The following is a 24,056-nucleotide window of genomic DNA, read 5'->3' as shown; positions in this document are numbered from 1 at the left end:
TTGTATTGATTGTGGCCCAGATAGATTGGACAGAAAAATAAGGTTAGGCTGTCCTGGCAAAATGGTGGGCTAGTGTGGGCAGCTTGAACCACTTGGGCTACTTTACTCGGGGTGGGTTGGGGTGGGAGACAGTCATCAGATGACTGGATTATGAGGATACATGTGTTTTAGGGAGGTCTTTTCACACTTTTGGGTTAACTAATTCCATAACAGAAACCGCAATCTCAAGTGAAAAGTTAAGCTTTAAAATATTTTGTATTTCCTACTTTAATAACTATTTAATTATTGGTATTTTTCTAGTATTTATTCAAAAAAATAATCCATTTAATTTTTTTGTTATTTTTCGTATTGAAAATGGCATTGATTATTTTTCTGGGTAGTGGTATTGAGTTTAAAATTATGTATAATAATAATCCTAGTTTGTGCAAATAAATCAAAATGAAATTTGTAAATCCTGATAATAAAAAACATGTAGCAGCCTGGTAGCTTTTAAAATAGTAACTGAAAAAAATAGTAAGCTTCAAATTTCAATCACGTATACCAAAGATCAAGAGAGTGGTGAATACCGTGATTTCGACTTTTCTACTTTTTGGATTTGAAGCTGGGGAAGCTCAAATCAAGCCCTTTATTTGTATACAGCCATGTTCACCACTGTCACAAGGTTTAGCAAAACAGTGTTGGACTGTTGGATGAGTGAAAATGACCACAAAAGGCACGGCGCTGCCCTGAAAACCTTGCGATTGCTTTTGTGATTGACAGATTTCCACTGTTGCCCGTAGTTTGCACAGAAGATGCCAACTTCTCTACAAACACTAGCTAATTACCCTGTTAGCAAAGTGAAATTTAAAATGGAAAGTGTTCAACTTCACAGTAAAAGTTGTGCCTTTCGTTTGCAACCAACACCTTTCAAACTACAGATAACCATGAGAATCTGCTAGTGACCAAAACAATCTTGCAATTTTACCTATTGACAGTCAGCAACCTTCAGAAACTACTCACCTGGTCTATAGACCTGTATGACTGAGGCATAAGAGGATAAGGCATGAGGTGAGAGGAATATTAAAGTGTCTGGATTTAAATTCTGTGTATATGCTCTTCAATTTTACAGTTAAAGGATGTAAAGAATCACTTATAGGTGTCTCACAGTAGGCTGTGTTGCTGGCAGAAGTACGACCCAAACTCGACGGGGTATACTAAAAGCTGGTTTTATTAAACTAAAACAAAGTACGAAATACAAGAATACCAAAACTAGGAAAATCAAACATTTGTTTCAGTGAGGGACACAACCACAAGAGACGACACAACAAAGAACAAAAGGATACTCCGACAATGTATACGCACCAGGTAATTAGAGAGATGGGAAACACCGGGGAACACAGATGAATGGAATCAGACTAACGAGACGAGGGGAAGCAAAACTTAACACAAGAGACAAGAGATGAAGGACTATCAAAATAAAACAGGAAGTAACAAACACTCAGACCAGGACTGAGACATGGGAACTTGACAGTGACAGGAGATAAACATGGAGACATTAAACACTGACTGAGGAGATAGAAAGGAAACACAAATGATGCTAACTAAAGGTTACACACCCTGATGAGGAATACAGACTGGAAACAAACAATCAGAATGAACGTAATCAGACAAGAAACATTGAACAATAAATCTAGATAACAAAACTCAGATGCACCACAGATTAAAAAAAAAACTCAATAGCAATGATACAAAAACCAAATGTTACAAAAATAACCTTGTTGTTAAGTGTTTGGAGTGTACTGATCAAAGCAGGCTAGTACAGCAACAATGTAATCAATACAAAAACTTCAGCAAATCCTGTTCACTACAAGTCACATTATCATTGCATTACATTGCGAGAGCACATTGCAGATTTTCTTAACATCCCATAGACACATGAACCAAATAATCTAACATTTTAAACTATATTCCTGCTGTTTCATTTTTTTATCACAATGCGTTTTGCACAAACAAATCCCCAAGAAACTGGAGCTGCTGTCACTGGAGGAAATCGTGTAATCACTATAATAAACCTTATGTTGTCATGTAGCGCGTGTTGTCTGCGTTAAGAAGATATTTATAATATTTAATAGGCACAGACATTTGAAGGATTAAGGCTTGATTGGCTGTGCTGGCGACAACTTGAATGAATGAAGCCTTTGGATTCTGTACTGTGTTCATCTTCCACTCTCAGCCCTCTCTTCTAAAGCAGGGCTCTAGAGTGCGACCAATTTGGTCGCAAATGCGACCAAATTTTTCAGTGGTGCGACTAAAAATAAATATTTGGTCGCACAGGTGCGACCAACTGTTCCGGTAACAAAAAAAAAATCTCTGTAACTCTCCGTGTGGTCAACAACAGACACACATTATGCCCCTATCGTGGACTAAACCAATCAGAGATAGTCAGGGGCGGGACCTCTCTGATTGGCCGTGGTCCAGTTGAAAGTGCAGGTGGAAGAGAGAGGTGATAAGCTTGAATAAAGCGATATCAATTCATTAACGGATTCCACACAAAGACCTAAACACGGAGCGGACCCAACACATCAGAATCAGCTTCGTCTTTCTCGGCTTTCTCACCCGACGGCCTGAACACGGACACGCTGTCGGAGCTTAGCGATTCTTCGGGTCCGCGCTGTGTTTACGTCTTTTTGCGCTGATTCTGAGCTGCAGGTTTTGCCTCTCTCCAACCAAAATTCACCGAGCCAGCAGCAAAAGAAGCAGCAAACTGCGCTTCACATTTGATCAATGTCGTCATGAATTCCCTCTGACTTTTGCTGTTTTGCTTCCACCACGATAAAAATCACACTTCCTGCACAGCTCTCTCTCTCTCTGTACTTCAGGAACAGTTTCCCGTCTCAAATCTGTTTTCTGCATTATTCATTCGCTTATTACCCACCAGTCTAGCGTTGTTTACAGCGCTTTTTCTTTTTTCACTTAAATGACCTCGGACAAGAAAGCCTAATTTCTGCTGTTCAATACTGAAGAAATTTAAATTTCTTAAAATTATGCAAAATTGCAGAATATTTTTAAGGTTATCTGCTATAAAAAGCCAGACCAGGAAAATCTCCTTCATGTTTTCCTGTGTTTTATTCTCAGTTACTTTCACACAAAGGCATCTGCTGTGATTTTCACAATTCTGATGAAGTCTCATGTGTATCAGTACTGATAAATGATCAGAATTATAATATTTCTGACTGTCTGAGGCTAAATTGAATCAAATCAGGACTTTGAGAACCGGAATTGAATGGATTATAGAAATCAGTGATGATACTCAGCCCTAGTGAGCAGCCTAGGCCTGAGAGAAGTGGATGTACTGTAGCTGTGGGTAATAAGAAAAGATGAAAAGAACTATTGATAACTTTTTTGTTAAGTTAAGGCCTGATCTGTCTGAAATTCATAGCCAGTGCTCTGACACGGTGCCATCAATATTTGAATGCTGAAAAAGCACAGTGTATCCAGAAAACACATTATATGCTGCAGTAAATGCACTGCCCAAGTGTCCCCTCTCCCCACGGCCTTTCAGCAGCAGACAGCAGCAAACAGGTCGTCAGAGGAGGCCAAGATGATGATTAAGTTTTTAACATTTTCTACAATATTGACAAAGCACTTTAAGCACAAGTTTGTTAGTTAATAATTTAGAAATTAATATTGTCTGTATGGACTTCCCCCCCCAAAGAAAGTGCACATGTAAAACTGCGGTGTTAAGCGATGCGGTTGAAAAATTTGAGTGCGCCTAACTTTTGTGCCGGTATGCCTAAATTTTTAAAGTTAGGCGTACCGGTGCGCCCATGTCAAAAAGTTAGTCTAGAGCCCTGTAAAGCCACTCTTTCTTTCACTGAATCCAGCTCCTCCAATGGGAATAATTTCAGGTTTTCCTACCCTTTTATAAGAACACACTAAAAATCTTTGGGTTTCAGACTGTCGTTCTGCCTGAGCAAGACATTTCAGAATGTCACCGCAGTTTCTAGTATCAGGGTTTTTAATTAATTCTTCTTTGTGTTCTATTTTGCATGTAAAACTAAGGTTAAAAAAACAGCTAGTCTAAGAGTGACAGTGGGAACTTACACTGCCGAGCACAGCCAAAATTGTGACACTTTCAAACTGAACACTTTGGGTGAGGATTTAACTGGATACCATCCTAAATAATTAAACAAACCAAGCACCAAGTCCATGTGGGAATGTACATTAGTGAGTCAAAGGAGCTTGCAAAGAAAAGCGTCTGGACTTCTTTAAGTTACTTGAAGACGTTTCATCTCTAGTGAAACACTACACTAGTGAGCTTACTTCAGTTTTACTGAATACTTACAAATATGTGGTTAAAAAGAGGTACATGTGTTCCAGAAAAATCACTGTTTTCCAGTATTAAAACTAACGGATTATGTCCTAAAACCCAGTAAATGACATCAGCATCACCAACCCTAAAACTCTTTGTCCAGTTTAATCTTCATAGACCAGTGATTCAAGAGAGTCTCACTATCCCCAAGATAAAACGTCTGCCGTTCATCATGAGGTCCTAAAATTAGACCCATTACTCATTCCCTAAATCTTTCCTGATGCTTATTAAATAACAATGGCTTTTTTCCCCAGCCTTTTCCTTTAACTCCAGCTATCTAAAGATGCTGCGCTGATGATACAATGTTGGATTAGGACGGGCATGTTTTCTCTCTGCAGCTTATGCACCTGATAGCACAAAAGGAAAAAAGGCCTGGAGGCCGCGATAAATTAGAAACTGTTCCACATTTTCTTATCATCAAAGGACGACGAGAAAGCTGCCCAGAGTGAGCTCAGATAACGTTGGAATAGGGAAGTGAGTGGTATATGTGTGTCTAGTCATCGATGTTGGTTTGCACAAATGGAAGGAGGTAAAGCCGAGAAGGAGATAGAGATACCTCAGTTTGTGCCCTGTAGAGATATGATTGCGTATCTACTAGAGATGGACCGATCCGATATTACGTATCGGTATCGGTCCGATACTGACCTAAATTACTGGATCGGATATCGGAGAAAAATAAAAAATGTAATCCGATCCATTAAATATCACGAAAGCACCTCACAAAACTTGCAACACGCCGTAACTCGCCTCAGAACGTCGGAGCAGTATGCATCACGTGATAGAGCAGCTGTGGCATGCGGGACCTGTCGGTGGTCTGGATAGCATTTGGAGCTTCGCTAGCAACCTGGCATTTCATCTCCGACAAAGTTATCCCCGAGAGAAGTAAAGCAAGTGTGTAAGTCCATCTCTGAATGTTTGTAAAGCATTCCTGCGTTAAGCTTAATGAGCGACTGCCTCTCGCTCTCCGGCTGCTACTTCAATCGTGAAACTGCTTAAATGATCAGCTGATCGGCTTTTCTGTCGCGAGTCTGTCTCTCTGGTTTGTTTTTGGTCCACTTTGCACCAGAAAGAGCAAACCAGCGGCTGAACAACAGCAGCACGTTTAAGCTTGATAAGCTGTTGTTACAATTTATTTAATATTACTTTCTACACCAGGATCTTTTTCTACGTAGCTGACGGCTGGTAACTGTGCAGGGGCGGATCTAGCAAAGTTTAGCCAGGGGGGCCGATAGGGCATTAACTGGGAAAAGGGGGCACAAAGACATACTTTTCTTTCTTATTCTCATTTAAAATGTCTAGCTTTTAATAAATAATTATCTGACACCCAAAGTTTTAATTTGATGTAAAATGAATAGAAGTCAATTACTGTATATAGTGACTATTAAGTCTAATATATATATCCTAGTAAGCTATAGTACATTTTCCTTTGGGAAGGTACCATCTGTGCAGTCTGCAATTTTGTTGAAGAAAGATGTTGAATCTATTTAATATTTCTTGAAAAATAATTGATTTCTGTGCATTTTTTTTCACACTGCATCAAATTAAGGTTGATTACGTTGATTAAGCATCATGAGGTGGAGCGTGAGGGGTGGTTCCCTATTTTTTTATTTTTTTATTTTTGTTGTTGCTGGGAGTTGGAACCCTATTAGTTAGGTTGCTTAATATTTACGCTAAGTACTCTTTAAAATACCAGAATAGGGAGGATGGTGTAGGTCTAAGTTTATTAGATTGATTAGTATTGCTGAACTATGAAATATTTTTTTTGTATACAGGTATAACAGAATAGCTTTAGTGTAGTTGTTGTTTTAAACTTGAGTATGAACTTGCAGACTTGCAAAATGCAGCAAGATATTTTAAAAAACAGTTTTGTTGATTAAAAAACACTATATCGGATTCATATCGGTATCGGCAGATATCCAAATTTATGATATCGGTATCGGTATCGGACATAAAAAAGTGGTATCGTGCCATCTCTAGTATCTACTGTTCCCCCTTTTTTTTACATTCAGAAAGATCAATTTTCTGCTCTTTCACAGATTTTAGGTTGCTTTACAAAACAAGATGAGAATAGGTGTTGGGATTTCCTGACACATTACTTATTTAATGCTTCCAATGTGTCACCATGGGCTCTCACTCTTTTTCATGGACACATTAATCATACCGCGTCGATTCAAAGAAAGCACACAATGACAAATATTGTGTAGTGTGAATTGGATCCTACTGGAGGGAGAGTTGTAGTGTTTGTTTTTCAGCACGAATTCTGGTGACAGATTAAAAAGTCTTTTTTGGGGGGAATCTAGTTTACCACGAGGTAAAATGTCAGGATTTTGTATTTTTTGTTATTATCACGCACTGACATCTTCTCTAAGTGTAGGTGTTTATGTTTTATGCATTAGTTCAGATCGTTCAAAGTAGCTGGTAGACTGGATGGGCTTTGCGTTGTGATGGCATGTGGGCGTAAATGTACATCACAGGAGCCAACTTAAAGAGCCACATGCAGACAATGACAACCAGACAAGCTACTTTTTGATTTAGCGTGCCTCTCCTGTCTCTGGTTTTTCCAGCTGAAGCTTTACAGGAATTCGTGGGTGTGTTTACAGAGCGCTCATCCGTCCTCTTTCCAGCCCTGACAGAATCTGATAGGTGTCAAAAAGAATTTTATGTTTTCTTCTCAACTTCTGGTGTCTGTTTTTTCCCCCCCTCCTCTCAAAAGATGACACATTTCAGCTTCAGAGGGGTAAGGAATGAGATTATCTTATTACTGTTTGGTCTAAATTCTTTAATCTGCTCAGTTCAAGCTGCTGAGGAGTACACCCTCATTTCAGCAGCCGTGAGACGGACCAGATTGAATTGGTTATGACGTTGAGTTTTTATTTATTTATTTTTATTCTGCAGTTGTTATTTCCATATGACATATCAAGGTTGAGACTCAAACTTTGACATGATAGAGTTACACTTCATTTACTCCAACGTCAGCTGTGTATTGTGGAGAGAACACTTAGACCCCGGGCGAAGCAGGTAGGGGAGAGCAATTATTTATAAGGCAGTAAACAGAAGCTGTGGGAGGGAAAATTGTGCCGCCTGTTTCTCATGCGGCTCTATAAGTGAAGCAACGATCACGCAACTGTGAGTGTGTGAAATGCAAAAGTGGCTTTGAAACACACTGATATCGTTTGAAGGCTTTTTTGTTTGTTTACCTTACGAGCAGAAGTATTCATTTTAGCCTACTTAATCATTCAAAAGTACCGTTTCGTGTTATGACACAGGCCTCTGACTGTTTATGAAATAATGTGAAGTTGTGCGCATGCATAAACTAAACTTGTATGGATTCAACTGTGAATAAGTTGCAGTTTTACTAATGAATCTGTAGTAAGATAAAATACATGAATGCATGTCAGGGAAAAGAGGGACCCAGGCGCGGTTCTTGCTCACAGAAACACAGTGCGTTTATTTACAGTGAAACAGACAAGTCCAACAATCCATTCAAAAGTGCAATTTTCCAATCGTGCTCGTCCCTTGCTCCCAGTGCGTTCCGTGTAGTAACTCCCTTAGTGTGTGTGCTCCCCAACTCGCTTCTCCGCTCGCCCCTCCTGGAGGAAGAAGGAAAATCCAGCGTTAGCCACACGCTAGCCGAATAACACACTCACACTGCTCGCACAGACTATACCAGTTCGGAGTAATAATCCCACGTCGACTGTCGCCGTGAGTCCAGGTTAAATACCCCTTTCTAGCCTGGAGGAATGATTACCAACCACTGGTCAGGTAATCAGCTGCAGGTGGGCCGGCAACAGCGAAGAGGGACTCCCAATGACGACAGTCGCCAGGACACGCCTCTCCCACGGCACGCACTTCCGTAAACAACCCCGAGGGCCAGGGAGGGAGAAGCAAATACATATACAGAAAACATAAACACAAGCAGGGTCGTCCGGAAAGGGCCGTCCAACCGTGACAGTACCCCCCCTCTAATGGGAGCCTCCGGGCGACCTGGCAAACTTGTCCGGATGCCGGCGGCGGAATTCTCTCACCATGCGATGATCGAGAATGGCAGACCGCGGCACCCAAGAACGTTCTTCCGGACCGTACCCCTCCCAATCCACCAAAAACTGAAAGCCCCTACCGCGGCACCGGGCATCCATTATGCGAGTAATGGAATACGCCGGGGCGCCGTCGATAATCCGGGCGGGTGGCGGGGGCCCAGGGGGCGGGCACAAAGGGCTGGTCCGGACGGGCCTAACCTGAGAAACATGGAAGACGTTATGTACCTTCATAGCAGGCGGAAGGGCCAGCCGGACCGTCACCGGGTTCAGGACCTCCTGGATGGCAAAGGGGCCAAGAGACCGAGGGGCCAATTTCTTGGACTCAGTCCAAAGAGGGATGTGCTTGCTGGAGAGCCACACCCGCTGGCCGACCTGATAATCCGGAGCAGGAGTGCGGCGGCGATCCGCCAATGCCTTGTTCCGCTCGGCCGTTCTCAGGAGTGCTGCGCGCGTGGCCCGCCAGACCCGACGACAGCGCCTAAGGTGGTGCTGGACCGAGGGAACCGCCAGCTCTCCCTCAGAGATGGAGAGGAGAGGGGGTTGATACCCCAGCGACGCCTCGAAGGGCGAGAGTCCAGTCGCTGATGACGTGCTGGCGTTGTGGGCATACTCCACCCAGGCCAACTGCTCGCTCCAGGTCGCTTGGTTCGATGATGCGACGCAACGCAACATGGCCTCCAGCTCCTGATTGGCCCTTTCGGTCTGACCATTAGTTTGGGGGTGGAACCCGGAGGACAAACTGACCTGAGCTCCCAATTCTGCACAGAACTCCTTCCAAACCCGCGAGGTGAACTGAGGGCCACGGTCGGAAACGATGTCCTGGGGTATGCCGTGGAGCCGAAACACATGCTGCGTCAGTAACTGGGCTGTCTCCAAGGCAGAAGGGAGCTTGGGCAGAGCAATGAAGTGGGCAGCCTTGGAAAAACGGTCAATAATGGTTAGAATGGAGGTGTTACCTGCAGAGGGAGGCAAGCCGGTGACGAAGTCCAGGGCGATGTGCGACCATGGGCGTTTTGGAGTGGGTAACAGTCGCAGGAGGCCAGAAGCAGGCGAGTTGGTGGTTTTGTTCCGTGCGCACACCGGGCATGCCGCAACATAGTTCTGGACATCGAGAACAAGAGAGGGCCACCAAAACAAACGTCGTAGAAAGGAGACAGTGCGATTTTTACCTGGGTGGCACGAAAACTTGGCAGTATGTGCCCAGTGAATGACCTGACTACGCGCTGTGGCCGGAACATATAGTCTCCCTTTCGGGCCCGTGCCAGGGTCGGGCTCCTGTCGCTGGGCGTCCCTGACCACCTTTTCAATCTCCCATGTTAGTGCACCCACAATGCAGGTGGGGGGCAGGATGGGTTTTTCCTTCTCGTCCTCATCGGTCACGGGTGCGAACTGGCGCGACAACGCGTCTGGCTTAGTGTTCCTAGAACCGGGCCTGTAAGTAATGGAGAAGTGAAAACGAGTAAAAAATAAGGCCCACCTGGCTTGTCGGGCGTTGAGGCGCTTGGCTGCCTGGAGATACGCCAGATTTTTGTGGTCCGTCCACACCACGAAAGGCTGCTCAGTGCCCTCCAGCCAATGTCGCCATTCCTCAAGGGCCCACTTGATGGCGAGCAACTCCCGGTCGCCCACGTCGTAATTTCTCTCGGCCTGAGACAACCTGCGGGAGAAGAACGCACAGGGATGCAACTTGCCGTCGATCCGTTGGGAGAGAACCGCCCCCACGCCCGAATCGGACGCGTCCACCTCGACGACGAAAGGCCGGCCGAGGTCCGCCTGGACGAGGACCGGAGCCGAGGAAAACAGGTGCTTGAGCCGATCAAACGCTTGCTGGGCTGCGGAGGACCACTGGAAAGACAACTTAGGAGAAGTTAGGTTGGTTAGAGGAAGGGCTACCTTGCTGAAATCCCTGATAAAGCGGCGGTAGAAATTGGCGAAGCCCAGGAACCTCTGCACCTCCTTGCGGGTCTTGGGAATAGGCCATTCCACTACGGCTTTGACTTTGGCCGGGTCAGCTCGCAAACGCCCCTGTTCCACAATGAAACCCAGAAAAGAAACAGTTTCCACATGGAACTCACATTTCTCCGCTTTCACAAAAAGGCGGTTCTCCAATAGGCGCCGTAGAACCAGACGTACATGGTTGATGTGCTCAGTCTGCGACCTGGAAAAAATCAGAATGTCATCCAGATACACGAAGACAAAATGGTTAATAAAGTCCCTGAGCACATCATTAATCAGGGCCTGGAAGACCGCAGGGGCGTTAGTGAGACCGAAGGGCATCACTAAGTATTCGAAGTGCCCCAGGTGGATGTTGAAAGCCGTCTTCCACTCGTCACCCTTGCGGATGCGAACCAGATGATAGGCACTCCGAAGATCCAGTTTGGTGAACAGGACTGCCCCCTGTAATAGTTCGAATGCCGAGGCCAGCAGGGGGAGTGGATATTTATTCCTAACAGTGATCTTGTTCAGCCCTCAAAAGTCAATGCAGGGACGCAGGCTCTTATCTTTCTTCTTTACAAAGAAGAATCCTGCTGCTAAAGGCGAAGTAGATGGGCGAATAATACCTGCGACCAGAGACTCCGTTATGTAGCATTCCATGGCCTCGCGTTCCGGTTTAGACAGACTGTAGAGCCGACTTGCTGGCAGGGGAGCGCCTGGGAGTAGGTCGATTCCACAGTCGTAAGGCCGATGTGGAGGCAAAGACAACGCCTTACTTTTGCTGAATACCTGGCCGAGGTCGTGGTAGTCGGCGGGCACCAAGGAAAGGTCGGGGGGTGAGGAGCTTTTCGCAGAGGCGGTCCCAGGATTGTCCGGGACAGCGGCAAGTAAACATTGTTCATGACACCGCGTGCTCCAGCCAGTTACACACCCTTTGGCCCAGTCGATTTGGGGGTTGTGATGTTGGAGCCAAGGAAATCCCAGTACCAGTGGGGTGTGGGGGGCTTTGAATACCAACAAACTGATTTTCTCAGAGTGATTTCCCGAAATAATGAGTGTAACCTCCTGAGTGCGATGTGTGACGGAGGCTAGATGGCCGCCATTTAAGGCTGAGACCTTCAGGACCTCTGGAAGGGGAAGTAGGGGCAGGCCTAAGATGTTGGCTAACTCCTCGTCTAGGAAATTTTGTTCAGAACCAGAGTCAATGAGTGCGCAGCAGGAGTGAGTGAGGGAGTGAGACATTAATTTAGCAGGGCAGCTGAGGTGAGGGAACACTTTTGTTGTGGCGCCCGCCAGTATCCCCACAATTACTGACGGGCCGACTCTTTTACTCGGTCTGGGCAGGAGTCAACAAAATGTCCTCTTTTTCCACAAAGAAAGCACTCACCAGTCCGTTGTTTGCGCCCCAGTCTAGAGGAGGAAAGCTTGGCTCCGCCGAGCTGCATGGGTTGCTCTTCATCCCCGTGTTGCTCCTCCTCACTTCTCCACATCAGAGTAGGAAGGTCCCTAGATGTACCCGTGCCCCCAGCAGGCCGCCGACCATCCCCGGCTCTTCTGCCGAACTCCCGCATGTGGTCGTCTAAGTTAATACACATATTGATTAGAGCAGACAAAGCTTTAGGCAGTTCCTTGGTTGCTAACTCACGCTTAATATTCTCATTAAGGCTGTTGAGGAAGGCTCCACGGAGTGCTTTCTCCTCCCAGCCCGACTCCTCCGCCAGGATCCAGAACTCCACGGAAAAGTCAGCAACACTCCTCCTACCTTGCTTCAGAGAAAACATGCGATGACCTGCAGCATCCGAGCTAGCGCCTTTATCAAACACACAGCGAAACTTGCTGAGAAAGACGTCATATGACACAGAGGGCTGGGTATTTAAAACTGCCTGAGCCCATTGAAGCGCCCGCCCAGTCATAAGTTGCACCAAATAAGCGATTTTAGCAGAATCAGAGGCAAAGGCACAAGGTTGCTGTCTAAACACAAGAGAGCATTGCGTCAAAAAACCCCGGCTCCTCCCCAACTCGCCGTCAAATTTTTCGGGTGCAGGGAGTGAGTACTCCCGCTGCCGCGGTGGAGGTGAAGGAGGAAGCGGACAGGCTGCCGCGGCTTCCAGCGAAGGGGCGGGCTGCGTTGGAGCCGTATTAGGTGAGGAAATCAACATACCTTTAAGCTCTGTCATGGCTTGCAGAAGCGCGGTTTGTTCCTTTGAAACGTGCTTCAGCATTTCCTCGTGTCGCTCCAAAACCTCCGCTTGGATAGACAGCTGGCGTGAAGCAGAATCCGCTGGGTCCATGGTGGTGGGATTATTCTGTCAGGGAAAAGAGGGACCCAGGCGCGGTTCTTGCTCACAGAAACACAGTGCGTTTATTTACAGTGAAACAGACAAGTCCAACAATCCATTCAAAAGTGCAATTTTCCAATCGTGCTCGTCCCTTGCTCCCAGTGCGTTCCGTGTAGTAACTCCCTTAGTGTGTGTGCTCCCCAACTCGCTTCTCCGCTCGCCCCTCCTGGAGGAAGAAGGAAAATCCAGCGTTAGCCACACGCTAGCCGAATAACACACTCACACTGCTCGCACAGACTATACCAGTTCGGAGTAATAATCCCACGTCGACTGTCGCCGTGAGTCCAGGTTAAATACCCCTTTCTAGCCTGGAGGAATGATTACCAACCACTGGTCAGGTAATCAGCTGCAGGTGGGCCGGCAACAGCGAAGAGGGACTCCCAATGACGACAGTCGCCAGGACACGCCTCTCCCACGGCGCGCACTTCCGTAAACAACCCCGAGGGCCAGGGAGGGAGAAGCAAACACATATACAGAAAACATAAACACAAGCAGGGTCGTCCGGAAAGGGCCGTCCAACCGTGACAATGCAATTATTCTAGTGTTCCAACTTTGGGATCATTTACACAACTCTAAGCTACATTTTTACTGGGAAGGTAAAATCTTTTTCTTTTCATCTATTCTCTATTCCTCTGTTGGAAGCTGTTAATGCTTAATGTGAATGAGGTACAAAGTCTCAGTTGATTGGGTTGAGTTAGATTTGTTGAATTTATAAGAACTGTCGATTTTCAGTACTTTCCTGGAAAGAGAGACAGAGAATTTAATTAAATGTGTTTAATATTCTTGACACGCTTAGCTGCTAATGGATGTCTAAGAGTTGTTGTAGAAACAGTGCGATGCGTCTCAGCTCGTGGCCTTCATCGGGGTCGTTGATGGCTCCTTTTTTGTCTCCGAATTTTTCTCACTCTTTGAAAAGCAATTAGTCTATCTGTTATAGACATGCAGTCAGCTCCTTAAATGTTTGGGCAATTACTTGATTTTTGTGATTTCACGTCTGTTACACCACCAGAGTGGATTGAAACTCAAAGAGTCAAGAAATGCAAACTTTTAGCTTCAATTCAAAGGGTTTAATAAAAGTATTACATTACCTTTTTTCTCAGGCTCAAAAGTAATTTGACAGTAGACTGACAAACGGTTTTATTGCCAGGTGAGGTCTGTTCCCTTGTCGTTCAGCAATAAAAATAGGCTGATAAACAACCTAGAGTTTATTCAAAGTGTTGAATTTGCTTTTGGTAGCTGTTCACTGGAGCTCTCAATATGAGGTACAAAGGGTTGTCAGTCAAAGTGAAGGAGGCCATCATCAGACTAACAAACACAAACCAATCACAGTGACAGCAAAAACGTTAGCAGTGGCCAAAAGCACTAGCCAGCTCATCAACACCAAAGCTCCTCAAGTACAAGAATGGAAATGTGTCTTTGATTGCCATGAGGGGTCCAATCCTTGTGTGAGAAAATTACTTCGCTTGATCCTCAGTAATTATTTTCCTTAAGAGTTTATGGTATCAATATGTCTAGGGATGGCTATTGATAAGATTTTCACGATTCCGATTCCATTTTCGATTCTGTTTAAAGATTAGATTCTTTATCGATTCTCTTATCGATTCTTTTTTTTTTTTTAAAAAGGAGAACACTAAGTTCGATTAGCTTAGAACTTTGTTTTATATCTTCTCTTTGAACAAGATAGAAATATAGGAGTAACATGGCCTTACAAACCCAACAGTGAGATCTTAAGAGATCCACAGCTTCTTCAATGGGGTGTCACAGGGTCCACAGGAAAAAAAATTGTAAATGTAAAACAATAAAATAAATATTCTTCTGTAGCAATAACAAAGTATAACATAAATTATTCTGTAACAATTACACAAGAATATCCAGTAATGTCCCTGCCTACAATTAAACACATTCACTTACTGAAAATCGGGGGCATCTGCTGTGGCAAATGGGTTCAAGCCTTTTACCACAAACTTAGTCACTGCTCGTGACATTCGTCTATCCTGGCCTGAAAGGAGACGCTACCGGTAGACTGCAGCGAGAACTGCCAGCATCTGAGCCAGCCAGACTCTGTCTGTCTCTCTCATCACGGTCACCTAAATGCACAGTAATGGCAGGTTTTGTAATAAGGCAGATCGTACATAATAACATAATATGCACTGTTAGTTGATTATTTACCTGCCGCATTAACGGGAGAGGACGTGCAAACGTTACCGCTGCTGCTGGGTTGAGATTCACGAGTCCGGAGCGGAATTAAAAACACGACATTCATTTAAGGTCATCGCGTGTTTTGTGAGCAAATGCTTTTGCATATTCGTAGTGTTTCCTCCCTTAAATGAAATATCTACTTTGCAAGTATTGCAACAAGAACCGGATTTGGGGATTGGGGAGATGTGGATAAAACACAGAGAGGAACATGGGAACAGGTGAGGGAGATAAAACACAGAGACATGACTAAGAGAAACAGAGAGACACAAAGAGAAAGAGGGACACAGAGGGAGTGAGACGTGGAGAGAGGGGGAGCGACACAGGGGGGTACAGACAAAAAACTGAGGACAAGATAGAGAAGGAAAAGCTGAAGGAAACTCATCAACTTAAAATAAACCTTAATCACCAGGGATAAACAACATAATCAGAAACACATAAGCACAAGAAAACTAAACCAGGAAACATAACCCACTATTCATGATCAAAATAATAATAAACAAACAGGAATCACAAGCCCAGAACATAAAACACTGGGTCAAAGACCAAATACCGTGACTACCACAGTTAAAAGACATGCTAATTGGATGGATGGATGGATGGATGGATGGATGGATGGATGGATGGATGGACGGATGGATCTATTTCTTTGTGACAAGACTTCTAGTTGTCATGGCTGCAAAACAGCCTGGTTGGTACTGGTAGTGTCCATCTTTCATTTACAGTCTATGCTAACAGCATAGATACAAATACAGCCCATTTGGCTGCTTCATGCTGTGAACACTTAAGCCATTTCAAACAGCAGGAAATGATGAATTTTCAATATCACTAACCAAATGTACAATATGCACTCAGAGAAGCAGGTACAGCCCTAAGGTGCACGCCATCTCCATGCTCAATAACATGATCTAATATCTACTGAGCAATCACACACAGTTTGTTCAGATATTGGCACTGCTGAGTAAAACTCGAGCAGCGCTGCACAGCATGGTGGGCGTAAGCCGTGCACTAATCTTCAAATTGAAAGCAGCAGGTCCATAGTCTTAGCAGGGTAGCTTTCAGTTGGCCAGATTGAGATGTTCTTCCCTGAGGAAAGTGTGAGTCAGATGATGTTATGACATCCAAAACTCGAGACTAAGAGTATTAATATGATGGAGGCAGGCAATCTGTGTATCATTACAATGAGTATGCAAATTAAATCATTTTTGTATTTCTGTGCCTCAGTAGTGAAAACGGACCAACTTCAGACCATTAAACGAGAGCTCACTCAGATCAAGATGAAGATTGACTCTTTGCTGGGACGCCTGGAGAAGATTGAGAAGCAGCAGAGAGCTGAAACCGGTGAGAAGCAGACGGCAGAATCTGAGCTAGACGGGAACAAAAGGGAAAAGGGACACCACCCACTAAGGGAGGGAAATTAAGAGCATAGACTGGTCATAAGTCTTAGTGACATTGTGGGAGATAAGAGCAGCGGAGCTCTCTGTCATAACCGCAGACAGGTGTCAACACCATGCTGACTCAGTTTATATGAGAGGTCTTCACCAGTGCCCTTCACTACAGGACAGCCTCAGAGTGCAGCCCAGTGTGAAGGTCATTTAAATTACATGCCATAAAGTGCATGTTGCACATTTGTCACCATGTGTGGCTTGTTTTCAACTTCTCTCTTATACTTCCACGGCACTTGAAGACCGAGTAAATCAACCCGGCTCCCGGCTGTGTTCTAGGCAAACTGCTGTGGAGCTTGTTAGCAGTGAGAATGAAAAATTAATGCGGATAAATGAAAAACCGGAGGCAATTTACTACAAAATGTACCCATCTTTTTTGCTATAAAATAGCCTTAATTTTTTATTACAGATCATCTTTTGTCTGTCTCACTTGTTCTGTTTTTGAATAGAAGTTCAGACTGCCTCAATTAAGGTTTTAAAAGATTTTATAATGAATTCAAAAAGCAACAGGTAGCCAGTCTTAAAAAGGATATCAAGAAGTCACGGCTCGCCAAGTTCTTTTTCTTAAGGTGACAAAAAACTGGCTGCAGTCAGAGACAACACACGGATGTTGATTTCTCTGTGCTCTCCAGGAATAAAGTTCTGCAGTTAACATCAAGATTAAAAGTCATAAAGCATAATAAACTGTGACATGAGGAGAATATTGGGGCTGTGGTCTTAAAACATTTGTGTAAAACGTTTTAAACTAGGCTGCACAGACATTTTGACTATTCAGTATAAAGCAGCGTACATAAATAAAGCTACTTCGGATTGATCCCTTATTCATAAAGGGCCGCTTACTCACAGCGGACAGCTCTGCATGTTGGATCTGGCAAACTCTTTGCACTGGATGTGCTTCCCGACTTAATCCTGATCTGTGTCTCCTCCCAGGATCAAACCAGGGATCTCTGATTTGTTCAGGAAAAGTGTTAACCACTACACTGAAGAGCCATTATGATTTTTTAACATAAAAATAAATCAAAATAAGATATAAAATGTGTTTTCACAGATACATCTTGAAAAAAAAAATACAATTTGTGTAATAAATAATCCTAATGTTAAGTGGCCTGGATAATTTAATGCAGACATGTGACACTGTAACCTAAATATGCACATATAGCGGAGCTTTAAATGAACTGGCTTCATAAATAAAGAAAAGATGAAAATGGAGGCAAATAGTAGGAAGCCTAAGCTATATGCAAATCCAGGGGTTGACACATCTGTTGGTAGCTAGCTAGCAAAAGTGGATTTTGTATATTTGAGCTTGTTTTAAATAACGCAAACTATACAAAATTTAAATCTAAATCCTTTTCCATCTAAATGCAAATCAGGTGTGCTGTCTCAGTGCAGTTACATCCCTTAAATTTAATATGATCTCTTTAAGAAGCTATTTATGGAGTACCAACACCTTGTCTGAACCCTTGCACAATAAAAAACATGTTACCAGCAGTGCCTTTCAGCATGTAGAGTACTAAACAGATTAATTGTAACATCACCCAGTTTAAGGGGAATCCCACAGTTGTTCTAAATTAACAGTTTCTGTAATTACCAAAACTCTTTTTTTTGTGTCTCTGTAATCATTAATCCACGTGTATATGCGAGATCTTTACTCAAAATGATATTTTTAATGTTAAAATTATATTATTATTTTTAGATTCATTAATTTTTCCAATATAGTAAAAAAAAAATAGTAAAGCACTTGTAAAGCTTTTGTTTGTTTTTTTAAGTTTTGAAATGATTTACATTCCTGAGCAGATATAATTTGAGTGGTTTAACGTTACTCTTGATTCATTTCTGACTTCTCAGAGAAGTCCAGTGTTCAAATAGAAATGTGAATTCAATTTGCTGTTAAAAATGATAAAAGTGATATAATTTTTTAACAGTTTTTGAAAAATTTGTTGTCAAAACGTACGTGCATTCCTGCTTTTTTATTAATGTAACAGGAGGTCTTGTAAATTTGCTAAGAACTGTACACACGTGTGTTAATTGGGGGAAAAAAGTGAAACATGTCACGCTTGTAAAAGAATAAACACAGTAAAATGCTAGAATTTTGATCCTAATTTGATGCTTTGCTACTTCAAATAAAAAAAGTAGTGTTAGTCACCCGGTTGCTTGCTGAGGACAAACTACTTCACTCCAGTTGAGTGTAAGGAGAACCATGGCCTGTTTCTGCACAACTGGGAAAACAGCAAAAAAGCAGCCTACTACTATTATTATCAAAGAAAAATACAGGCCCTGCTTACACTCTCACTTCATTCACTGTGGCCTCCTTTCTCTCTCTCAGAGGCTCAGAGAAAATATGAGGACAACTGTGACTCCCTGCATGAGGAGTCTGTGTCAGAGACGGCAGAAAACTCTGGAGAGGAGGCCGGCGAGGGGGCGCTGGACGTAGAGGCGGGAGAGATGACCGATGGAGGCGAGGATGACTATGACGAGGAGGGTAGCCACCATCTGGTAAGAGAAACGGTTGACAGGCCTGACAGGGGGGAAGAAACCAAGGCACTTTGGGAGATCTCAAGTGGGCAGACAGTCTTCGCCTTCTGAAAGTTAATTTTCCAGAATTATTCATGGCCACAGATCTAAGAGAGCGGTTGCTTCACATGAGTGAATGGTGAGGGCGTCCGGACTGACAGTTTCTCCCTGTCGACCCTGGCTGAAACAGTGGAAGTAAGCCTCTTCTCAGGCCCACACACAGGCACAGGCTCACACACATACACATGCTTGCAGGCTATAATTAAAGCAGTGGGTTCAATACACATAGAAGAGCTTTTAAGACAGACTTGACATGAAGTGATGTGGGTCCAACCGTGAAGTGAAGGTTCAGTTCGGAGGTTTTCTTTCACAAGGTCAGTAGAAGCAGCCAACAAAAGATGATCCCTCAAAGAGATTCAATTATTAGGATTATTTAAAAATAATAATAATTTAGTGGAAAATGTCAAATTCTCAGCTGGGTTCATATAAAAACATGAATTTATTTGACTAAAGAGAACTTATTACTTTTATCAGTTTTGTATAATTATATATTACACTATGTGTTATACTATATAGATGTATATAGATTTCTGCTTGTTAACACAGTAAAACAGCCAATAATCAGTGCATTTAGGCATGTAGAAATAGTCAAGACCACCTGCTGAAGTAAAGACCGAAAGTCAAAATTGGGAAAGAAAGGTGATTAGAGGTGGGCAGATCAGTTCAAATACCAATAGTACTGACACCAGCATTGGTATCAGTAATGGATCAATCCTTTGTTTCTATCCTCGTAGTTCAGTATGTAGCCCATTTAAACAACAGAAGCTGTCCCAAAGTCCATTAGAGACATTTTAGGTCTCAAAAAATCATTTCAAAATAGGTGAAAAGCTGAAAAGTGTGTTTTGTTGTCTATATTCTCTAATGTACAGTGTACATTGTTGCATTAATCATTGTAGAAAGCAAAAATCACAGTGATTTGGAGGTCATTCAAATGTGTGATTTTCAGACTGATGACGATTAATCTCAGAAGTCATCGCACACTGTTCTCCTCTACATAAACTGCCTTTATAAGTTTAAAGTGTCAATATCGATGTTGGTATCAGCAGTTCACTAAAAGTGATGTTAGTGAGTCTGAATGTGATATGGTTGTTGTTGCCAGACTTTTGAGTATTGTACACTGTTTATCTACTGGGATTTTCCCACACAACCATCACTAGGGTTTACAGAGAATGATCTGAAAAATAGAAAATATCAGCAGAGTGTCAGTTCTCTTGGTGAAAATAGATTGTTGATGCAAGACTGCTTCAAGCTGATAGGAGACAGATAACAGATAACCACTTTGAAAACCAAGGTATGAAGAAGAGCATCTCTGAATGTACAACAAATCGAACCTAGACGTAGACATATGTAGTCTGTTGAGCAAAATTATTTTCACCTTCATTTTAATGCACTGCTTAAATACTTGACATTAGCCAGTGACGGCGTAATTTAGTTATCAGCCTAACAGAAGGATTACTTAATGAAACAATACAGTACATCTTTTGTGTAGTTACAGCAATCTTTTCATTAAAATATCATAAAAACACCATAACTGGTCAAAACCCCTAGAACCAGTGAGGAAGGTGGTGGAAAGTAAGGAAGGCATTTATATGTTTATGTTTCAAACTACCAACAATTCAAAAAGATTACTATTTCCAATCAAGGAAAATCTAAAACTGAAACTAATCAGTCTTTCCGCTGACGCGATAGTTCCCACAATGCTTATATTGATTGTATTCACTCAGCCAGTTGATCTCAGTCAGCTGTGGCTTAGACGCACATTTATTACGCCAGTGATTTCAGCTGAAAAATAGACTGCTGTTAAGTAAAAGAGACTGATGTATGGTGAAGGTCCCGGGGAACAAAACCAAAATGCATGTTGGCTTCACCTATTCAAAACATCCTCAATACTTCAACGTTTTAAATATGTTTTCCATTTCACAATCGTCAAGTTCAAGTAGTGGCATGGAAACAGTTGATACTGGTTTTATCTGTATTTCACTGGCCTTGTTTTCTTTATTATGCTTTATTTTAGGGCTGAACGATTATGGAAAATAATCTAATTGCGATTTTTTGCCCCAATATTGCGATTGCGATGCGATATGCGATTATTTTTTAAGGTCTTTGTCTTCTGTATTATTAAACAAAGACAAGCAATACATCATATAGTATGGCCAATACTATATTACATTAATTTTAAACTGTTCTTTCCTGGAAGACAGACCTCTGTTATGATGACATGAGGTGATGCATGAATTGATGACTGACATTTTTATTTAACTTCTTCAATCACAACAGTATATTTGAACATACACAATAGTTTATTTTTAGCTTACAAACATCTGAGCATAAAGTGCTGACAAGGAACCCTGGTGTAAACATTAAAATGAAAGTCAGTGCAATGTGCAGATTGCAGAAATATACATAAACAAAATCAGTGGCTTTACCACACTCAGTTTTTCGACATCTGTGAACTACTAGACAGTCATTCAATTAAAAAATAATATTAAATAAATAAAACTAATAAATAAAAAATACACACATCTTACTGATCTCTGCAGTCAGTAACATTACACATAAAGTGCAAACATAATAGCAATTGTATAAACACACACACAAACACGCCTTTAAAATTTAAAGGCGTGAAATTGGACGGTCTAGCCTTCTGATTAGCGTCACCGCTGTCTCGGTGGAGTTTAATAAACTCGGCCGTCTGCTTCTTGCTATCTAAAATATAACCAGACACTGGTGTAAATTCTCGACTGTCTCATACTTCTGTTTAATAAGTTTTCTGTTTGACGTTTAGTCAGCTGTGTGAAAACCAAGGAGGAACCCACCCGGGGGATTAATAAAGTTTTATTTTATCTAATCTAATAACTTTAATCTCAGCCAAACCGATTTACTCACGAACAAACAAAACACTGAAAAAAGCCCAACAATAACATTTTTAGGTTGTCTAAGTGACTTATATATTACGTTTAACCCGAGCAGCGAAACTCCGCGGTGATCTGAAAATGATGTGCCGGGAGTTGTGCCGTTCTCGGCCGCATCAGTAATCCTCGAGCTCCCGGCTAGCTGTCGAGCTGGTGGGTAGCAGACGCCTCTGAAAACGTCGAAGCACTTTTACAAATATGGGATATCTTGATAAACCGAGCAGATATTTGATGTTTACACAGCTACTTTCTCGCCTGAAAATATGTTAAAAGTTTATTTTGTGACCCAGAAAGATTAGTATGAGTAATTTTAAAACTTAGTAGCGGCCGCCATTGCTGGAAACTGGAGTTTGGCTGGGCCGCGCTATGAATTCTGGGATATGGTAGTAATTTGGACAGCCTTCGGCACGTCGCTGTGACGTAATCGGTCTACAAATGCGGCCTCAGGAGGATGCAGCCCATGAATTTGGACATGTCCAGAGTATAATCGCAGCCTTTGCGGTTAGAAAATTGCACTTGATCATGTCGCGATATTATCGCAAATGCGATATATCGTTCAGCCCTACTTTATTTATTAGCCATTACCCAGCAGGTGAACATGGCCATGCTATCCTAGATGAAAGCTCCGTGTCCTCACTAATGGAAGAGATTATTTTTCAGAGGCATGGTGGAAGAGATTTATTTGTTTCCTGAAGGTCACATTGATCACACTTTGTGATAATGTGCTACAAAGACTGTTCTGCGGGTTGGCATGGCTGCTCTTGTTGAGCGTATATCACCAGTGACCTTTAGAAAAGATTAAATACAACCTCTGTGTTCAGTTAAAAAGGCTGTATCATGTCTGTGATGTTAACCTCCTCTATGTGCTCTCCTTTACAGATAGAAAACCACGTATCGGATATTGACAACTGAGATCAGGTAAGAGCTTTAGATTTGTATTTGATCTAAGCATCCATTATAGCGGCTGTGAAGTCGTAATAAAAGACTGCAAAAGGTTCTGGGGGGGTCTTGCAGCCTGGCCTCATTAAAGACCTTACATCCAGTCCTCATTAGAAACCGTAGCTGCTGAACTGTGTCTTGAGCTTCTCTAAACATTCGTTAATCATCTCCTAAGTCATAAGCTCCGTGACATTTGGAAGACCAGCTTCACTGAAGGGCATCTAATACCGAATTCGACAGACGGAGCAATAATGACATTCCAATGGGCCAGAACTGCCCATAAACAACATTCATCTAATTGAATTTTGTGAAAGGGGATATGAATGGTGAGGCCTAAGGTAAAGAGTTCCCTGCTTCTCGCCTCTCAGGGTGTGGGTAACGATGCAGCCACACCATCAGTTGGCTTGGTGCTGGCTAGCTCTTCACAGCATGCGTGCGCGGCAGTGTTTACGAGTAGCTCAGTGTAGACGTAGCACTGAGTTAAACTCTGTTAGTCTTCTGTTGGTGTTGGATGACTTAAGGCAAACTCACTTCATTAGAGGCTGCAGAGCTCTGTTGGTTTTTGTACCCAATTTTGATCTATTCGTTGTAAAATTAGATCATTTTGTACGTAGCATAAGCCTACATTTGAATTTTCGATTTAATCTTTAGAGTAATCCCAGCTACCGCTACCAAGGGCTGCAGCTGAAAGAATATAAACTATAACGGTCTTATGAACATTTAAATATTGATTTAGTGGAATAATAGATGGTGTGATTCGTCCATGTCTTAATGACAGAGCACTGATACCCTGTTACTCTAACATAGCTGGGGTTTTTGACAGAGGACCTGTCCATGTTTCTGATGGTCACATGCTGCCAAAGCTTCAGCTTTCATGTAAACTAGCTCATAGCTAGATTGTTAAACCTCCGGTTGAGCTGATAGCCACTTTTGTGTGACCGCATAGCATGATTGCTGATGTTAGGGTAGATGAAACCAGATAACAGAGGGACATGCCGCATAGGCTGGACTTGCTTTGTAGCACAGTGCTGTTTGTGATTCTGTTGTTATTTTAGTCTCACCGGTGTTTTTCTTCTCGCTTGTTGTCTTCACCTGCCATTGACTCTTTTTACCTTATTCACTTATATCTGCCATTGTTTAATTAGCTCCCACTGTATTCATAGCCCGCCTCCTCTTTGAGATACCTGTTTATATTCCCTGTTGTTATGCTGCATGTGTTCCTGGTTTTCTGACTTTTTACTAGTGCTGTCAGCATTAATCTCGTTAAGATGACGTTAACGCCATAACCGCATTAACGCGGCAAATCTCCGTTAGCGAGCTAGTGCGGATCG

The 24,056-nt window shown here is 42.7% G+C and overlaps 1 protein-coding gene across 2 annotated transcripts in view; it reads left to right on the top strand.

Moving 5' to 3' along the window:
• The window catches only part of ralylb (RALY RNA binding protein like b), a 134,615-nt gene that overhangs the window by 105,788 nt on the left and 4,771 nt on the right, over positions 1-24,056 (top strand). For both annotated transcript variants that reach the window (XM_085468068.1, XM_085468069.1), the window contains exons 6-8: positions 16,083-16,199; positions 18,627-18,796; positions 22,666-22,704. In XM_085468068.1, coding sequence (XP_085324194.1) covers positions 16,083-16,199; positions 18,627-18,796; positions 22,666-22,698 — 320 coding nt within the window. In that variant the 3' untranslated portion in view covers positions 22,699-22,704. The remainder of the gene's footprint in view (positions 1-16,082; positions 16,200-18,626; positions 18,797-22,665; positions 22,705-24,056) is intronic.

Source organism: Copadichromis virginalis, linkage group LG9 (assembly GCF_057382275.1).
Source record: "Copadichromis virginalis isolate Kocher_CV1m ecotype Utaka linkage group LG9, C_Virginalis_male_GT1.1, whole genome shotgun sequence".
Lineage (NCBI taxonomy): Eukaryota > Metazoa > Chordata > Actinopteri > Cichliformes > Cichlidae > Copadichromis > Copadichromis virginalis.
Note: the sequence above shows the minus strand (reverse complement) of the source record. Positions and strands in the feature narration are given on the sequence as shown.